Here is an 18,084-nt window from a genome sequence, read left to right as displayed (position 1 = left end):
GCCGAGGATGATGGGAGTTGGAGTCTAGCAGCACACAGATGCCCTGCCCAGGTTCCCTACACACCTGGATTATAACAAGTGGGAACTGCAAAAGCAATGTGGCGGTATGTCCTCATTCTCTAGCAAGAGTGCTCCATCTGCTTGGCAGGGGGTTGGACTGCATGGCCCTTGTGGTCTCTTCCAACTCTATGATTCTATGACAGGCATCCCCAAACTTCGGCCCTCCAGATGTTTTGGACTACAATTCCCATTGTAGCACACCTCCTTTTTGTTCCTCAGCACCCATGTGTTGGCTCCAGTGCTGTCGGCCAGGGGCGACAGATTTGGAGATTAGAAGGAGCGGTAAATAGGCAGAACTGATAAGGTGGGGTGGAAGATCTCATTCCCTGTCCACGTTCCCTACTTAATGCTACGCTAAATTCCACCCGATACGCAAACCGAAAAAACAGCCGTCTCCCGAAACTTGCACTCCTCCGAATGTTGCGATGCAGTTCTCCAACCAGATGCTGGGGGGGGGAGGCATATACTAGGGGAAAGTTTGCATTGAAATATATATATATCAGTGAAAGCAGCGTGTAAAAATGCATTTGGGAAGACAGCCTTGCAAAAAAACTTTTCAGTGTGGCTAAACTGCTTTTTGGAAGTTGTATGTTTTAGAAAGGGGAGAGTTCTATTACCGGTAGGAGAACTGCAGACTAAAATGCTGGTGAATTTTCATGAGGAATTTTTCTTTTTCAAAAAAATCTCAAACTGATACGGAGAAACGAACTTTAAGACTGGAAGAAAATGAGAAACTGAGTGAAACCGAAATTGACAGATTCACCCATCCCACAGACAGACTCCATGTGCATTTTAAGTTCTGACTTTCTCTCTTAACAAATGATCACCCGAAATCCTCGCTTTCTACCCATGGTGAAACTAGAGTCAGGTAACTGGGGCACCAGCCACAGGGAAGCACAAGCCAGACCGTTTGCAAAATTAGCAATGGTCCCTTAACATAAAGGACAGCCAATAAAACAGAACCGTAGAATCATAGAGCTTGAAGGGACCACGGGGGTCATCTAGTCCAACCCCCTGTAATGCAGAAATCTTTTTGCCCGACGTGGAACCCACAACCCTGAGATTAAGAGTCTCATGCTCTACCGACTGAGCTATCCCAGATATTATTGACAGTGTTTTGTTTCCCTGCCTATGGAATTATTATTATTATTATTATTATTATTATTATTATTATTAGTATTATTATTATTATTATTATTCTCCCCATTTTATCCTCACCACATCCCTATGAGGTAGGTTAGGCCGAGAGAGAGTGACCAGGCCTAAAGTTATCCAATGGGCTTCATGGATGAGTGGGGATTTGAACCCTAATTTCCCAGGGCTTCAGCCCCCCCTCCAATGGTTTCAAGATGGTCAGCAACAAGCAAATGCCAGTCTCCGCACTTGCAGCCTAGCACAGCAGAGCACATTCGGCCAATAATAATGTCTGTTAGGGAGAAGGATAAAACCCAGTTGGGTCCTATCCAGGGCCAGTGCGTCCATTAAGGCGAACTAGGCAGTTGCCTAGGGCGCCAAAATGGAGGAGGCGCTGGCACGATGGGGAGCGCTGCTGGCTTCACAGGACTCGCTCTGCTGCACTGCCGCTGTGCCCCGACGCCACCTACCTGCGTCCAGGGCGGGCAGCAGCAGCGGCGCCAGTGCAGCCCAGGTGTGCCCGGAGCGCCGAGGGCAGCAGCGTGTGGAGGACACGTGGGGCGAGAGCAGCCCCTTCCCGCGTGCACTAGAGCCGGGCCTTCGGCTCCAGGCGCCGTCACCGCGCTCTACTTCTCGGGCAGGCGGGAGCAGCTGCTGTTGCGCCCAGGGGTCCGTGGCTGAAGCCCGAGGGCAGCCAGAGCAACCCAGCCGCCGACGTCACAGGTAAGCGGGAGGGGCGCTGGGAAGGGAAGGGGGTGAAGGCTGAGCCAGGCCCACAGGGAGGAAGCAGACACCCGGGGGGGCACCAGAAGGTGATCTTGCCTAGGGCGCAAAAAACCCTAGCACCGGCCCTGGTCCTATCTAGCCAGCAGATTCTGGCTGGGCAACAGATAGTTGCACTCCTGCGTCTAAACAGAAGCAGTCTATCTGATTTGAAATGCCAGAGGTAGTGCCCTTAAAGGACCACGACCTTTCTTAACTTGTCCCAGATGCTATCGGATGTGCCTCGCAGGGAGGGGTCAGCCCAAGGCTAACTCCTCTGGCACCATCTGTAGATCTCTATCCCAGATGATCCTTTTATATTTGCCCGCTGCTGCTGGCGGCTCCTTGCGAGGGGGCACAGAGCTGAAACCCACCCACCCCCCCAAGTTACAGAACTGCCTTTTTACAATGCCGCTCCCCAATGCCTCTGGAGTCGTCGTGGCAGCATTCAGGCCAGTCCCCCCCAGAGCAGGAGGCCTCTGAACTTCATCCTGCGCTGAGACCTCTAGTGCTTTTCTTCCTCCACATCCTGGCAGAGTTCCTGCAAAGTACAAACACGCACAGAGCTCCTATTGTTCGCAGCCCTTCACGAGCCCCATTCATCCTAATATGGAATTCGGCAGGAAACCCATGATTTCCTGACATACAGCAAGCTGGGGGAAATAAAGGGGTTGCGTAAAAATGAAAACCGTCCATTAAACCCCTCCAGCTTCCCTTCTCCGGTTGGGAATGCGATGGCCAGTGGGGTGGGCTTAGCACAAATCCCAGATTTTTCAGGCCGGAGCAACGAAGAGAAGGAGGCACTCGGTTCCTCAGACGGCGTCTATTTTTAAGCTGTGCGAAATACCAAAGTCTCTCTGCATCCAAGATGAAGGTTTCCTGACTCGGGCTCACAACACGCTCGTGCCCCTATTATTGTCTTATTTATTCTCCCCGCGTGGTTTTCTTCTCGGCTTGAGAAAGTTCGGGCTGGGACAAGCTTGGGATTCAGCGTTATGATTTCGTGAAGGCCCGCTACTTCAAAAAAGGGGGTGGGGGCAAAACGACTACAGAAACTAACTCAGGAAAAAAAGGCTTTTTGCTGCTTCCATGTATGCCTGAAATTCTGGGGGAAGCGGGCAGGTAGATAAAAACAAACAGCCAGGATGAGCAGCAAAGTTGATGAGCAACACAGCCACCCTGAGGGCAGCGTGAAGAAGATGCTCAAATGTGTGGTGGTCGGGGATGGAGCTGTGGGCAAGACCTGCCTGCTGATGAGCTACGCCAACGATGCTTTTCCGGAAGAATACGTTCCTACGGTGTTTGACCACTATGCAGGTAAGAGCACGCTTGTTTCTCCTGCCCTGAGCAGAGACTTACATCACAGTGGGGGGTTTTCTGGGGGTACTCAAGTACCGGCACCTTTCTCTCCCCGCCCCAATGTTAAAAATGCGGCCCTTACTGTAACAACTTCGTGGTGAGTTACCGGCACTTTTATTATTTCCTAAAAAGAAAAGCACCGCTTCTACGTTACATGGGATGAGAAGGTAAAGTTGGGTGGCAGAATTCAGGACAGTACCAATTCAGATTTTGGGTGGCTTCAGATTTTTTTGGGGGGTGGTGGGTACTTCGGCTACTTCGTCTGTTCATGGCTACTTCGTCTGTTCGCCTTCTGTGTGCTCATTTTGCTACCTGCACAGAGATTGGTTTTTTGTGGGTGGAGGGGAGATAAGACTCCACACCTGAAGTGGAACAGTTCAGAGTCTACTGCCTCTTTTCAATGTCTCATTCTCTTGATTGGCTCAAATATTCTACTTTCCTTTTGTTCTAATGGCATGTTGTGGTTATTGCAAATGTGCTCATTCTCTAGTCCCATCATTCCCACCCACACCCACCCCATAATTCACCTCTGGAGTTTCCATCTCTTGCAAAAAAAAGAGGGGGGGTCTCTGTATTCAATGAGAACACCCCAGTAGAGTCTTGGTGTCTAAAGTGTGAGGTCACAGGGCTAAGCTGTGGAGGATGGTTGCCAGGGAGATAGAAGCTCCTCCTCTGCCTAGCCTGACAAGTGTTCTGATTGGGCTACAGGCCCATGCATCTGTTTACTGGATCAGAGGCAGAGTGACATACAAACAAGCCATTCCCCTCCCCATACCCTTTTGTATGAACACCAAGCCGTAAAAAACCCCTGATATGCTAGATTTCTACATGCAGGGTTGATTAATTAGTTAATTGCTAAGGAGGAGAATTTACAGCTCTCCAGCCAAAAAATTGAGGGAAGTGTACATAAAAAATGCACAGGGTTTTTTTGCAGGGGGTATTTTTGGAGGGGTGGAATTTTTAAAATACAGGTGACAGAAAGTTAGAATTGCATCGAAAAGTGCATTTATTTCAGTAATGCAAATTATTATTTTTAATTTTTCTTTTAATTTTTACAAATGCTTACTTTTGGAAATTCCACAGTAATAAAACAAATAGTTGCAATCATACAAAATAAACAAAAGTAAACATCGCTATTACATTTCATTAATTACATTCCATTTATAATTGACCCGCCTAACAACAAATAATTACAATTACAACAAATAAAGGCTTGACATATCTTGCTTTGCGTGTCATGCATCTATCTCATATATTGGTTTCACCTTATAAGTTGCGTTACTGAAATAAATGCACTTTTCGACGGTATTCTAATTTTCCGAGTTTCACCTGTAATTGAATTTTTTTGAAGATGAAACCTGTGGAGGGAGAAGTGTGAGACTACAACTCCCATCATCCGTGAGCACTGGCGATGGGAGTGATGGGAGAGGGAGTTCAACGAGCTCTGAGGCACCACAGTTTCCCCCACCCATGGGGAAAAGGGCAGAATAAATTTGTAAATAAATAAGTGCTGAGATCTGAAACGGCCTCCTCGATAGACAATTGGGCATGTGAGTCCTGCTCACCTTTCTTTAAAAGGAATAAAATAATTTAGAGGGGGAAATCAACATCGCACTATGGCAACCATCCCACCAGTACCAGTTTTTCATCTTGCTGGATGGAACAAGACCCATGTGCTGTTTGGGGGGTTCAGGGCCAATTTTGGGGGTTCGGGGGACGTGGGGCGGGTGAAGAGGGGGAGAAAGCCCCATTGCACTAGGAGGAGTTAGCGGGATCCCACCCTGGATTTGGAAAATTATACAGAGCCACGGTGGAGCAGTGGTGAGAGTGTTGGACCAGGACTGGGAGAGACCAGAGTTCAAATCCCGACTCAGTCCTGAAGCTCACCTCAGTCCCATCAATGCCTCCCAGTCTAACCTACCTCACAGGGTTGTTGTTAGGATTAAATGAGGAGGGAGAGAACCACTCACATGCCACCTTGAGCTCCTTGGAGGAAAAGGAGGGGTATTAGTGTAATAACAACAGCAACAATCCTCTATCTCCGCAGGCAGGTATCACTTCCTTCCACAAGAGATCAAAGCGGTTGAGTTTGAAATTCAGAGACCACCAACCTGCCCCAGAGGTCAGAAACAGCTCTAGGCTGGGTGGGAAGCGGTTGTTTTTTGTTGTTCCAGAATCAATTTCTGTTTGTACACTTTGAGCATTTGAAGATCTAAAACGCACTTGTGTTCTTTGTCAAACTCATCCTTTCCCTCTCCCTTGTGGCGAATGAATCATACATCACAATAGTCAGATTTAGCCTCCAAACAGAGTTTTAGGGGGCAGCTAGAGATCCTTCTTGGCCCAGTTTGAATAGGCTTTTATTACTATCTCTATCTATCTATCTATCTATCATCTATCTATCTATCTATCTATCATCTACAGTGGTGCCTCGCTTAACAAATGCCCTGTAAGATGAAATTTTCGCTTAAAGAAAGGATTTTTCTAGCGGAGGTTGCCTCGCTAGATGAATTCGTTTTATGAAAAATTTGTCTAGCGAATCGCGGTTTCCCATAGGAATGCATTGAAATTCAATTAATGCGTTCCTATGGGCAAAAAAAAAATTCAAAAAAAAAATTCAATGCATTCCTATGGGATTCGCTAGACCAGGCATCCCCAAACTTCGGCCCTCCAGATGTTTTGGACTACAGTTCCCATCTTCCCCGACCACTAGTCCTGTTTGCTAGGGATAATGGGAGTTGTAGGCCAAAACATCTGGAGGGCCGCAGTTTGGGGATGCCTGCGCTAGACGAATTTTTCGTTATAAGAATAGACCCGTGGAACGAATAAAATTCGTCTAGCGAGGCACCACTCTATCTATCTATCTATCTATCTATCATCTATCTATCTATCTATCATCTATCTATCTATCTATTGGTTTGTGTCTCCGCTCCTCCACATGCAGCTGCTGGGTGACCTTGGGCTAGTCACACTTCTCTGAAGTCTCTCAGCCCCACTTACCTCACAGAGGGTTTGTTGTGGGGGAGGAAGGGAAAGGAGAATGTTAGCCGCTTTGAGACTCCTTCGGGTAGTGATAAAGCGGGATATTAAATCCAAATTATTATTATTCTTCTACCTCGGAGTTAAGGCTCTGGAGCGTTCCAGAGTTTTACATTTTGAAGGAGCTAATGCTTCTGAGTTTGGCTAACATGTGGAAGCAATACAGAGTTAGCACGGAGGAGTTACTAAGAGTGCTAGGCTAGGGCTGGGGAGAGCTGAGTTTGAATCATGGTGGCCATTTATGTGTCATTTTTGTGATTGTTGTATTTAAATGGTGCAAGCCACCTTGAATCCTGAACTTGGCAGAAAGGCAGGATATAGATACTACTAATACTAATCATACTTGCTGGTTTCCAGACCCTTCATCATCTTGGTTGCTCCCTTCTGCCCACTTTTTCGTTTGTCAATATCCTTCTAAAACTGTGCTGCCCAGAACTGGAAATGAATTGGGCGGGAGGTGGGGGGGAGGGAGGTTTATTGCTGCAGTGCCTACTGACCTAAGGCAACTGATGTGGAGAGGCTATGGCTCCCCACTCTCCAATGTTCCATTTTGTAGGATCCCCTCCACTCCCTTCTCTCTGTCTATCAATGGGGAAACTTGTGTTCCATGTGGCTGCCCCTCATATCTAGTTTGGCCCTAAGATTGCAGGGGACCATTAAGCTGGATGGCAGTCATGATGGCGAGGGCAGAGTGGAAGGGGGAAAGTTGTGGGATAAAGTGGGGCGAGCCTTAATGCAGTGCAGAGTTCAAGCCCTGTATATTTCTAGACTGGAGGTGGAGAAACCTCTTGTCTGCCGGCCAAATCTGGACGAATGACCTAGGTGTCATTATCCTATTAGCACAGACTGAAAATGCTAAACATATGTGGGGTTTGTTTCCATAGCACCCGTTTACATAGGCATTCCCTTAATCTCTCTTGTTTGAAATGCTGTATTTGAATTATGGGTGTTTACATTTTAACATTTCAACGGGAACAATTTTATTGGGTGTTTTCATTATGGCTGTTTATATCTTAATCTTCGTGTAACAGGGTTTTATAAGTAAGTAAACCACTTAGAGCCTGTTTTGGCATTGAGTGGAAGATTAATTAATTACTTAATTAAGAATTAATTAACAGAGAGAGAGAGAGAGCTTTGTGGTTGTGAAAGCAGAAAGCCGTGACTTTGGTACAAAGTGACTTGAAGCTATTTCTTTCACATGTAGGGAGGAGCAGGGAGGAACAGCTGCGATATTGCGCCTGTATAAATCGCATTGAAATCAATAAAGGCATTCTCCCATGGCTATTTCAGAGCCATGAAAAGTCTTGGCTGTTTTGGTTCCCAGCTGTGAGCTGGTGCTGAACATCTGCATTTGGCACACAGCTGCAAAGTCCGGGCCAATTTGCATAGCATTCTGACATGTAGACTTTACACATTGTAGGCTATGGGAATAAGTGCCATGTGTAGAATGCGGCGCGTAACATGCTGAGGGCCTCTTTATCCATCTGCTGGATTAACCATCCATTATGCATCCTGCATTACAGTGGACGTTCTGCATGTCAGGATACTGTGCAAATCTGCCTTTTGCTTTACAAGCACTGTATATAGCTCCGGTTGCCCTCACATGAAAAAGGACATTGTAGAGCCTTGGTCAGACCACGCCAGGAATACTGTGTCCAGTTATGGGTGCCCCAATTTAAGAAGGATATTGACAAGCTGGAAGGTGTGCAGAGGAGGGCAACTGAGATAATCAAGGGTCTGGCCTGATGAGGAATGGTTGAAGGAGCTGGGTATGTTTAGCCTGGAAAAGAGGAGACTGAGAGGAGATAGGATAGCCCTCTTAAGGGTTGTCACATGGAAGAAGATGCAAGCTTGTTTTCTCCTGCTCTGGAAGGTAGGACTCGAACCCATGGCTTCAAGAAAGGTGATTCCGACTAAACATCAGGAAGAGCTTTCAGACAGAAAGAGCTGTTTGACAGTGGAACACTCTCCTTCCTTGGAGGTTTTTAAGCAGAGGTTGGATGGCCATCTGTTATGGATGCTTTAGCTGAGATTCCTGCATTGCAGGGGGTTGGACTGGATGACCCTTGGGTCCCTTGCAACTCTACAACTCTATGATTCTATGATTCTCCCTTTCTCCCTAATAGTAGAACGCTAGTGTGGTCATCCATTGAATCTGAATGTTGGAAGATTCAGGACAGACAACAAGAAGTAGCTTTGGCCTGATCCCCTTCATCCATAGATCTCAGTGCAGTTCACAACATAAAAATACAAGATTTAAAAAAACCACAAAATACATAATAAAAACAGCAATAATCCAATGACCCCGCCTCCTCTCCACCCCCTCCCACAACTCATTTAAAACGTATCAGGTATTAATCAGACAAACAACTGGTTGAAGAGGTTTGTTGTATTTTTTGCCTTGTGCAAAGTTGAAGGCACCAGGCGAGCCTCTTTGGAGAGAGCATTCCACAAGCAGGGAGCCACCACAAAAAGGCCTGTTCTCATGTTCCACCCTCTGGACCTTTTGTGGGGGAGACATACAAAACAGGGCATCAGATGGTGATTTTAGGGTCTGGGTCAGTTCATATTGGGGGGGCATCCTTGAGGTATTGTGGTCCTGAGCAGTTTAAGCCTTTACAGGTCAAAACCAGCACTTTACATGGAAACTAATTGGCAGCCAGTGCATTTAGTCCAGGATCATACCCTCCAACTCCCAGTAAGAAAAATCCGGGATCAGCAGCGGTGCGGCACCAGAAGTCGCTTCTACGCATGTCTGGACATGCGTAGAAGCGACTTCTGGTGCCGGCACTGCCCGATTTCCGGTGCCCAGACATGGACAGAGCGGCACCCGAAATCAGTTCTGTGCATGTCTAGACATGCACAGAAGGAGCCTCCCGGGCAGGTAGGAAATCCGGGGGATTTACGGGATTTTTCTCTATTCGGGATAACAGTGGGGAACGGGTTTAAATACGGGGGTTTCCCGCAAAAAACGGGAGACTTGGCAGCTATGTCCAGGATCAGTGCAATATGCTCAAACCATGTTGCCTATGCAACATATCCAATGCACATCTGTGCAAACAAAAAATGGTAGGAAATGTGTTTGAGAAGACTAAACAACGAGTTTCCTAATAATAACCCAAGCGTCACTCAGTGCAACTTTGGTTTGAAGGAAATCCAGGGTGTTCGAGAAACTGATCAGAGTCTTGGGTTGCCAACAAAGCCTTTCATTACACCAAACATTGTCAGGGGAAGGTAAATAGAAACACTTCCTGCTGTCTCCCTGGACAATGAAGAGTCTTGAAACTTCAAAAAGGAAAGACATAACATGATTAGGATTGTGGGAATGTTCAGGGTGGCAGGAGATGATATATTGTTTATTAATATCCTTCCTAACTTATGCTAGCAAGTTCCTTTATGTAGCAGAGTTACATTCCCCTTTATACATGCACAGCAGATAGCTGGTTGCAGGCTCGTGTGAGCCTCTCACGATTATACCATTCAATCTGTCTCAGATTGGAGTCTAGACACATATAAAAACCATTCTGAATATGCTTATCTTTAAAGTGTTTCGAAAAACACATTGAATCTTCCAAAAGGTTCACCATCGCCATCTCGTGTCACATTGTAATACTGCACTTAAAACACACTTAAAATGTTTTATTTGCAGCTGTATAGCTGAGTCCTATGTATGCACAATGCTGATTGGCTGTGCTCCTGTGACCTCACTAAAAAAAACCTCTCCCCTTCTGCCAATCTCCTGAGCAGTTTTAAGCATTTAAGAAAAATAAATAAATCTTGTTTTAATTTAAAAATTAGACAAGGCACCCGCTGATCTTAGAGCTGGCATCATCAAGTTCCCAGGCCTCAAGTTGTTCACGGATTCCCATTTTAACACCAACACCTTAAATTGGGGTTGGTAACATATAGGCAGCCCATGCAGGTCTCACAAAATAGGTGCTATATGACTGTTCATCGAGGTACCAGCCAATAGTCAGGTGCTGGCATCCTACACTAGCTGCAGTTCTGGAGCCATCTTCAAGGAGAACCTGATGTAGGGTCCAGGAACAGCCGTAGCTAGAGAACCAGCTCAAGATGGAACAGGGGCTTCTTGTTACCAAATGCACCTGACGTGGCTAGCAAAAGTATTTCTCCAAAGAGTGAAAGAGGACCGTGTTGATTTAATTAATTAATTTATCTATCTATCTATCTATCTATTTATCCCTTACTTGCCAAAGTGGGTTATACATACAGTGGTACCTTGGTTCTCAAATGCCTTGGTACTCAAACAACTTGGAACTCAAACACTGCAAACCTGGAAGTAAGTGTTCCGGTTTGCGAACCTTTTTCGGAAGCCAAACGTGCTCCGTTTTGAGTGGTACGCTTCTAATTTGAGTGCCACACTTACATTTTGAGTGCCATACTTCTGTTTTGAGTGTTACGCTGAGGTCTGTCTGTTTTTGCTATTTATTTTGCATTTTTTTGTATTTGTGGCTCTCTTTTTTTGTTTTTGTGGCTGTGTGGAACCTAGTTCAGCTACTGATTGATTGATTGATTGATTGATTGTGTGACTGCAGTACTGATTGATTGATTGATTGATTGATTGATTGTGTGACTGCAGTACATTGTTTATTGCTTTCATTTTATGGCTCAATTCATGTTAAATTGCTGTTTAAGGGGTTTATTTTTATTTTTTAAATATAAATTTTATTAATTTCTCTCTTTAAAAACATAAACACTCAACATACACATATACTATTACAGACAAAAAAAACAGCACATTCTAAAGTCTGGTCATGCAACCAAAAATGCAATCACACAAAAAACAAAAACAAGAAAAGAAAAAAGAAAAAATACAGAAATTAGAAAAAATAAAAATCATTCATTTATATCTTCTTTTAACTGACTTCCAATTATTCTCTCTGTAATCTATGTATGTTTACCTTATTATATCACACAATTCTTATCTTCCATTTACATATAATCTTCCCTTAAATTCAGTTTAGGTTCAACCTTAGTCTGCCGTTAGGATTTCGGATATACCATTACAGTATTCTTTAAATACTCATCAAATATCCTCCATTCCTTTTTTATTTTTTGTTTCGTTTGTCCTCTAATACTTCCAGTAAATTTTGCTAGCTGCGAATATTCTTTCATTTTTAGGGATTGTTTTTAAAAGTCTGGAACGGATTAATCCATTTTGCATTACTTTCTATGGGAAAGCGGGTCTTGGTTTTGGAACGCTTTGGTTTTGGAACAGACTTCTGGAACTGATTAAGTTTGAGAACCAAGGTACCACTGTGTCAAAAATGATTACAAATGTATAGGCACATAATTAAAATACACAATTTAGCGACTCCATCAGAACGTTAACATGGAAATGCACAATTAAAATGCTGGATGTAAGAAGAGCATTAAAACACAGCATATATAAGAGAGAGTTAAAGCAGCAATCAATACGATTGAAGGCGGAGGTTGGGGTCAGTTCCCTTTCCCTGATCTCCTGACCTGAACATCCTGTTCTTAGTTGAATTGAATTTGATTTTAAAATCAGTTTAAAATGATCATCAATGAGAAGAGTAGGGTGAGCCCTTAATATACACACCAAGTGTCAAAAGCCAGGGCGAAAAATGAGCAGAACTGGTAATTTGTTCAGAACTGTGATTTGTGCGGCAAACTGCTTGAAACAGGGCACAGCAAATATGGAGGAGGGGGCGTTGCTCGATGATTTAATTTCAGGAAACTTCCAAACTCCTGCTATTTAGAAGAAGAAGAAGGGGAGGCCATGTTTTCTATTAAAATCCCTGGCGGAAAAGGCTCTCAGAATGTTGGCTGTATTTCCCCCGTTTTGCTTGGACAGCAGCAGCTGTATTGCGAAGCAGGGGGGAATCTGTGGATATTAATAAAGCCGCAGAAAATGTTTGTCCTTTGGGGAATGTGACAAAAATAACACAATGAAAATTGGTCCATTGACTCTCGCTATTTACGGCCATGTATATATAAATGTGTGCATGTCTTTTGCAAGATCTCCCGGGGGCAGGAAATGGTGAGGAGCTTATAAAACTGCCTCTAGTTTTCTGAAAAGTCGTGGCAAGTCTGTTTTAAAAAAATAACAATTGTAAATCAATAAATTTGATGGGTAAATGATACTCTACCCAAAAAATACAGAAGTAGTCAGCTTCTACCGATAACTGCATACTTGAATCCCTGGGAGGGCTAGTTGAATTTCTGTACAGTGGTACCTCGGTTTATGAACACAATTGGTTCCAGAAGTCTGTTCATAAACTGAAGCGTTCATAAACTGAAGCAAACTTTCCCATTGAAAGTAATGGAAAGTGGATTAATCTGTTCCAGATGGTCCGCGGAGTACTTAAACTGAAGTGTTCATAAACTGAAGCGAACTTTCCCATTGAAAGTAATGGAAAGCGGATTAATCCGTTCCAGACGGGTCCGCGGAGTACTCAACCTGAAGCGTACTTAACCCGAAGCATGGGTGTAATTGGTTCCGGAAGTCTGTTCATAAACTGAAGCGTTCATAAACAGAAGCGAACTTTCCCATTGAAAGCAATGGAAAGTGAATTAATCCGTTCCAGATGGGTCTGCAGCGTTCGTAAACCGAAAATTCGTAAACCGAGGTGTTCATAAACCGAGGTTCCACTGTAGTTTGAATTTGCTAGTACGGTAGTTGTTATGGGCTCCATATGTTAGTTCCTTTCATTTGTAATATCTGCTTTAAAAGGATATCTTATCAAGTTGCTCTGTACTGCTTTAAAATGCAGATTTTTAAAAAAGCTTTTTTTTTTAAGGAGGGAGACTGCCTCCCGCTACAAACCAGGCAGGTACATAGCTCTTTTCATCTTTAAGTAGAGATCTTTATCCCACTCTGTATTGGATTTGAAATTGTTTTTACGTAGCAAAGTGTTTTTAATTGGTTTTACATTTTAAAAGTATTTTTAATGGTTATAACTTTTTTTAAAAAAATCTATTAAATTCAGCAATTGCTTTCATTAGTGATGTTTTCATTGCGAAATCCCTTTGAGGTATTTTATGGGAAGTGATTCACAAATGGAATGAAACAAAAGCACATTTCGTCTGTGGTTGAGGATTTTTTTAACCCATCTTTTGAACCGCACAGAGATTTATTTGAAATACAGAACAGTATATTTCTCCTTTAGTGCTGGGACACACCATCAGCCTTCTAAATCCACCCACCCAACTAACTCTAAGCTTGCCTGACATGTCCTGGTTTTCGGGTGCAAAAATGGCATGGGGGGGATTTTGCCAAATGTCAGGAAAAACCCGGATATAGGGGGGGAAAGCTTAACAACTTTCCTTTTTGAAATATGGCAGCAACGCTAGCTAACTCTCACTCTGCCCAGGAATTTCCATGTTTGGTTAAAAAAAAGGTAAAGGACCCCTGGACAGTTAAGTCCTGTCAAAGGTGACTAAGGGGTTGCAGCGCTCGTCTCGCTTCAGGCTGAGGGATCCGGCGTTTGTCCACAGACAGATTTCCAGGTCATGTGGCCAGCATGACTAAACCTCATCTGGTGCAACATGGGACACCGTGACGGAAACCAGAGTGCACGGAAATGCCATTTTACCTTCCCGCCACAGTGGTACCTATTTATCTACTTGCACTTTGACGTGCTTTTGAACTGCTAGGTTGGCAGGAGCTGGGACAGAGCAACGAGAGCTCACTCTGTCGCAGGGATTCAAACCGCCAACCTTCCAATTGGCAAGCCCAAGAGGCTCAGTGGCTTAGACCACAGCTCCACCCCCGTCCCTTGTTTAGTGCAGTTTAATCAAACCTTGATGAACTTTTACTAAGTCCAGGAATTCTGGGGAGGATCTGGCACCCAGGAGTTTACCGCATCCTTGTCCCGGTCCCCTCCAAATTTATAACAATCCCAAGAGGTTATTTTCTACCATTTCTGTTTAGGGCCATTGGAAAGCATGGCTCAAACTGCATCCCCAAACTGCGGCCCTCCAGATGTTTTGGCCTACAACTCCCATGATCCCTAGCTAACAGGACCTGTGGTCAGGGATGATGGGAATTGTAGTCCAAAACATCTGGAGGGCCGAAGTTTGGGGATGCCTGGCTTAAATGATGCTATATGTAGTTCATGGGTGTGTAAAAAAATATAACTGATGCTTTGTGGATAATGTTTTGGTTTCAAATCAGAGTGTTTACAGGTTTGTTGCTGATGATGATGAAAGTGGGGGGCTACGGCTACAATCCTAATCCCTTACCTGGGCATTAGCCCCCAGTGAATTCAGCGGGGCTTACTACTGCATAAACCTGGCTAGGAGTGCAGCCTTAGGAAGTTAGCAAATAAACGAGTCCCATTTGCCAGCCAAGATGCCTGTGAGGTAGACCTGAACCTAATGGGCTCTCTCCTCAAGCGGTTTCCAGCAACTGGCATTCAGAAGCATTGTTGCTTCCAGCCACAGAGTGCTACCCGGAACATCCCAGCCAAAGCAATGCACACGGCAGACAGTTAAGTATTTATTGTCAGAGGTAACACTTAACAGTCGCTGCTACAGCTCTGGATCTCTGCTCATCTAACGGCTAGGCAGCTATTCCCAAGTCTGCACTCCTTGGAGCAGTTGCAGCAACAGGGAACCATCCAGTCCGCCAGTTTATGTACCTTCCCCCAACAATCTGGGCGCACGTAGCCGGAGACTATGCCTGCGTTAGAACTTCCTCTGCTCCTCCCTTTTCAGTCCCCTCCTGGTTCTGGGGGACAGTGGTGCAGGAGAGGGTGGGGAAGCACCTGGCCTTTCACTTGCCTGGCCTGCCTCTTCCTCCTCTTCCCTTTGGCTCCCCACCCCATAAAATATCTGAGAGGGCAGGGCCCCCCGAAGCTTATGGGCATTGCCATTCAAATGATGTGCGTGTGCCACGTCTTGTGATCCATTATGCAGGGTGGAGCTTACTTGGAGCCCCCCAACCCATATTTTATTCAAGTTGGCGACCCTGTTCTGACTCATCCTGTACTCCACCCTCCATCTCTGAAGCTTCCCCTGCCTCTGATTCTTGCCTCCTTTTTGAAAATAGCGTTCATTAGATTTTACAAGCGTAGAGATATAACAATACCAAATAAATATCCACATTTAGAGATTTCTCTGAATCTCTAGACTCCCCACCCCCATCCCCTCAATGGGTCTTATTGTGAACCTTTTCAACTGCATATTATTTCATAATCCATATTTTGTATCTGTCCATATTATCCTTAGCAATTGTTACATTACAAGGGTTCTTAAAAATCCTGCTAATGTTCTCATCTGCTTACAGTGGTCTCCTAAATACGGTAAGTCATAATTCCGCAACCCAGCAACCCCCATTCATTCTTGAAGTTTTTGTCTTCTTTGTTGCTGAGCTTTCCAGTCAGTTTTGCCATTTCGGTGTAGTTCATCTGCTTGATTTGCCATTCCTCTCTGCTTGGGACTTTGTCTTCTTTCCATCTCTGGGCTGATTCTTGCCTCCTTGCTGGTACAGACCCCCCACAAACCCCCCCAGTAAGATTCCAGCCCCATCACCCCCAGGGGCACACTAATTTGTGTCCAGCCAGGCCCTGACATCTTTGCTCACGCTAGACTTTTTAAATTTACAAGGTGCCTCTTGGCCCCACTTTTTTCTGCTCGAGTTCCCCCGGCAACCTGGAGCATTTATTTCAAGGCCAAAGCCCACCCAATGAAGGCAGGTTGTTCACACATGACGTGAGTGTACAGCACTCTCTTACCGAAGCATCCCAGATGGAGTTTTCATGCGCGGCCCGAGCTCAACTCACACTGGGCCCTCTTAAATGGCCGTCACTCACACATTCAGCTGTGAGTCATTGAGTGAAAAGTCATGAGTTGATAAGATATCGAGTGATATATCTGCATGAGTGATTCGGAGCTTCCCAGTTGGGTTTGTGATGGGTAGAGAAGCAGGCTTCAGATGACTGTGCTCAAGCCAGCCGTGACCTCTGAAGCTTTTAACTTTGTTGAAAGTCTTCACTTCTCACCAGGGCAGGATTTCGGTTTGATGAGGCCCTAAGCTACTGAAGGTAATGGGGCCCTTTAAATGTCCAGCTGTCCTTTGTCAACAACAAATTGTCGCTGTTTTTTTTTTTGTTGAATATATGCTATATGGTAATTTCTGGACCTAATAGGTATCTAAAGCCATTTGCACATAACAAAATATGTATTTTATCAAAGTAATTGTTGAACTGAAATACAATTAAGAAGAAGTATATTAATACGGTAGTGAAATAATTGTTAAGCTCTAACTTAAAAATGATTTTTATTCATAACAAACTTAATATTATATTAATAATTAATTAATTAATAGTAATTAATAGTAATAATTAATTAATAATTAAGATTAAGATTGTTGTATTTTAATACTTCTGTTGGAAGCTGCCCAGAGTGACTGGGGAAACCCAGCCAGATGGGCGTGGTATAAATAATAAATTATTATTATTATTATTATTATTATTATGCAAACACATTGGCATTTGGCAATAACAAAATTTACAAAGACTCATATTCTAGACTCTAGAAACCTGCTATAACATGAAATAATAATAGGTGTAAATATATGATGCAAACTACTAATAATTATAAATAGCAGGATGTACAGGTGAAACTCGGAAAATTAGAATATCGTTGAAAAGTACATTTATTTCAGTAATGCAACTGATTATTTTTAATTTTTCTTTTAATTTTTACAAATGCTTTCTTTTGGAAATTCCACAGTGATAAAACAAATAGTTACAATAATACAAAAAATAAACATCGCTATTACATTTCATTAATTACATTCCATTTATCATTGACCTGCCTAACAACAAATAATTACAATTACAACAAATAAAGGCTTGACATATCTTGCTTTGTATGTCATGCATCTATCTCATATATTGGGTTCACCTTTTAAGTTGCAATACTGAAATAAATGCACTTTTCGACGATATTCTAATTTTCTGAGTTTCACCTGTAGGCACTCTATATATAGAAGTGAGCAAACCAGTGATATTTTAGGGAGCAGGTTAGCAGGCGGGGCCCATGACTTACATCATGGGGGCCTACACAATGCAGAACACTGTTGCTGTATGTAGGTTTTATTTTATTTGTTTTTTATCTTATATTTTGGAAATGTACATCCAGTTGTTGTTTTTCTTTAAAAAAAATTGGGTGGGGCCCTAAGCCAGGCATCTCCAAACTTCGGCCCTCCAGATGTTTTAGACTACAATTCCCATCATCCCTGACCACTGGTCCTGTTAGCTAGGGATCATGGGAGTGGTAGGCCAAAACATCTGGAGGGCCACAGTTTAGGGATGCCTGCCCTAAGGTATAGCTTGTTTAGCTTATATGTAAATCCAGCATTGCATTTCACTGCCACCACACAGAATCTGCCACGTGGAGCTACTCTGCCTAATAATTATTATAATTATAATTATTATTATTTGTTGAGTTTGTTAGTTGCTTCATCTTGCCCAGGCAATGCAACAGACAGACAGACAGACAGACAGACAGACAGACAGACAGACAGACAGACAGACAGACACAAAAGAAACCACAACATAAATACATTAAAACCAAGAAAGAAGAAATGCATTACATATCCTCCAAGAAATATCTGATGAAAATCGTGGTGTCCTATTAACAATAACCATAAAGAAGGCTAATCACCGAGGAATTGATGCTTTTGAATTATGGTGCTGGAGGAGACTCTTGAGCAGGCACCCCCAAACTGCAGACATC

At 43.8% G+C, this 18,084-nt stretch overlaps 1 protein-coding gene across 1 annotated transcript in view; it reads left to right on the top strand.

Moving 5' to 3' along the window:
• The first annotated feature begins 2,584 nt into the window (after nt 1-2,584).
• RHOJ (ras homolog family member J) overlaps nt 2,585-18,084 on the top strand; it is a 51,446-nt gene continuing 35,946 nt past the window's right edge. Inside the window, exon 1 of the mRNA XM_035104390.3 lies at nt 2,585-3,273. Coding sequence (XP_034960281.1) covers nt 3,102-3,273 — 172 coding nt within the window. The 5' untranslated portion in view covers nt 2,585-3,101. The remainder of the gene's footprint in view (nt 3,274-18,084) is intronic.

This window comes from Zootoca vivipara, chromosome 1, assembly GCF_965207765.1.
Source record: "Zootoca vivipara chromosome 1, rZooViv2.hap1.1, whole genome shotgun sequence".
NCBI lineage: Eukaryota > Metazoa > Chordata > Lepidosauria > Squamata > Lacertidae > Zootoca > Zootoca vivipara.
Note: the sequence above shows the minus strand (reverse complement) of the source record. Positions and strands in the feature narration are given on the sequence as shown.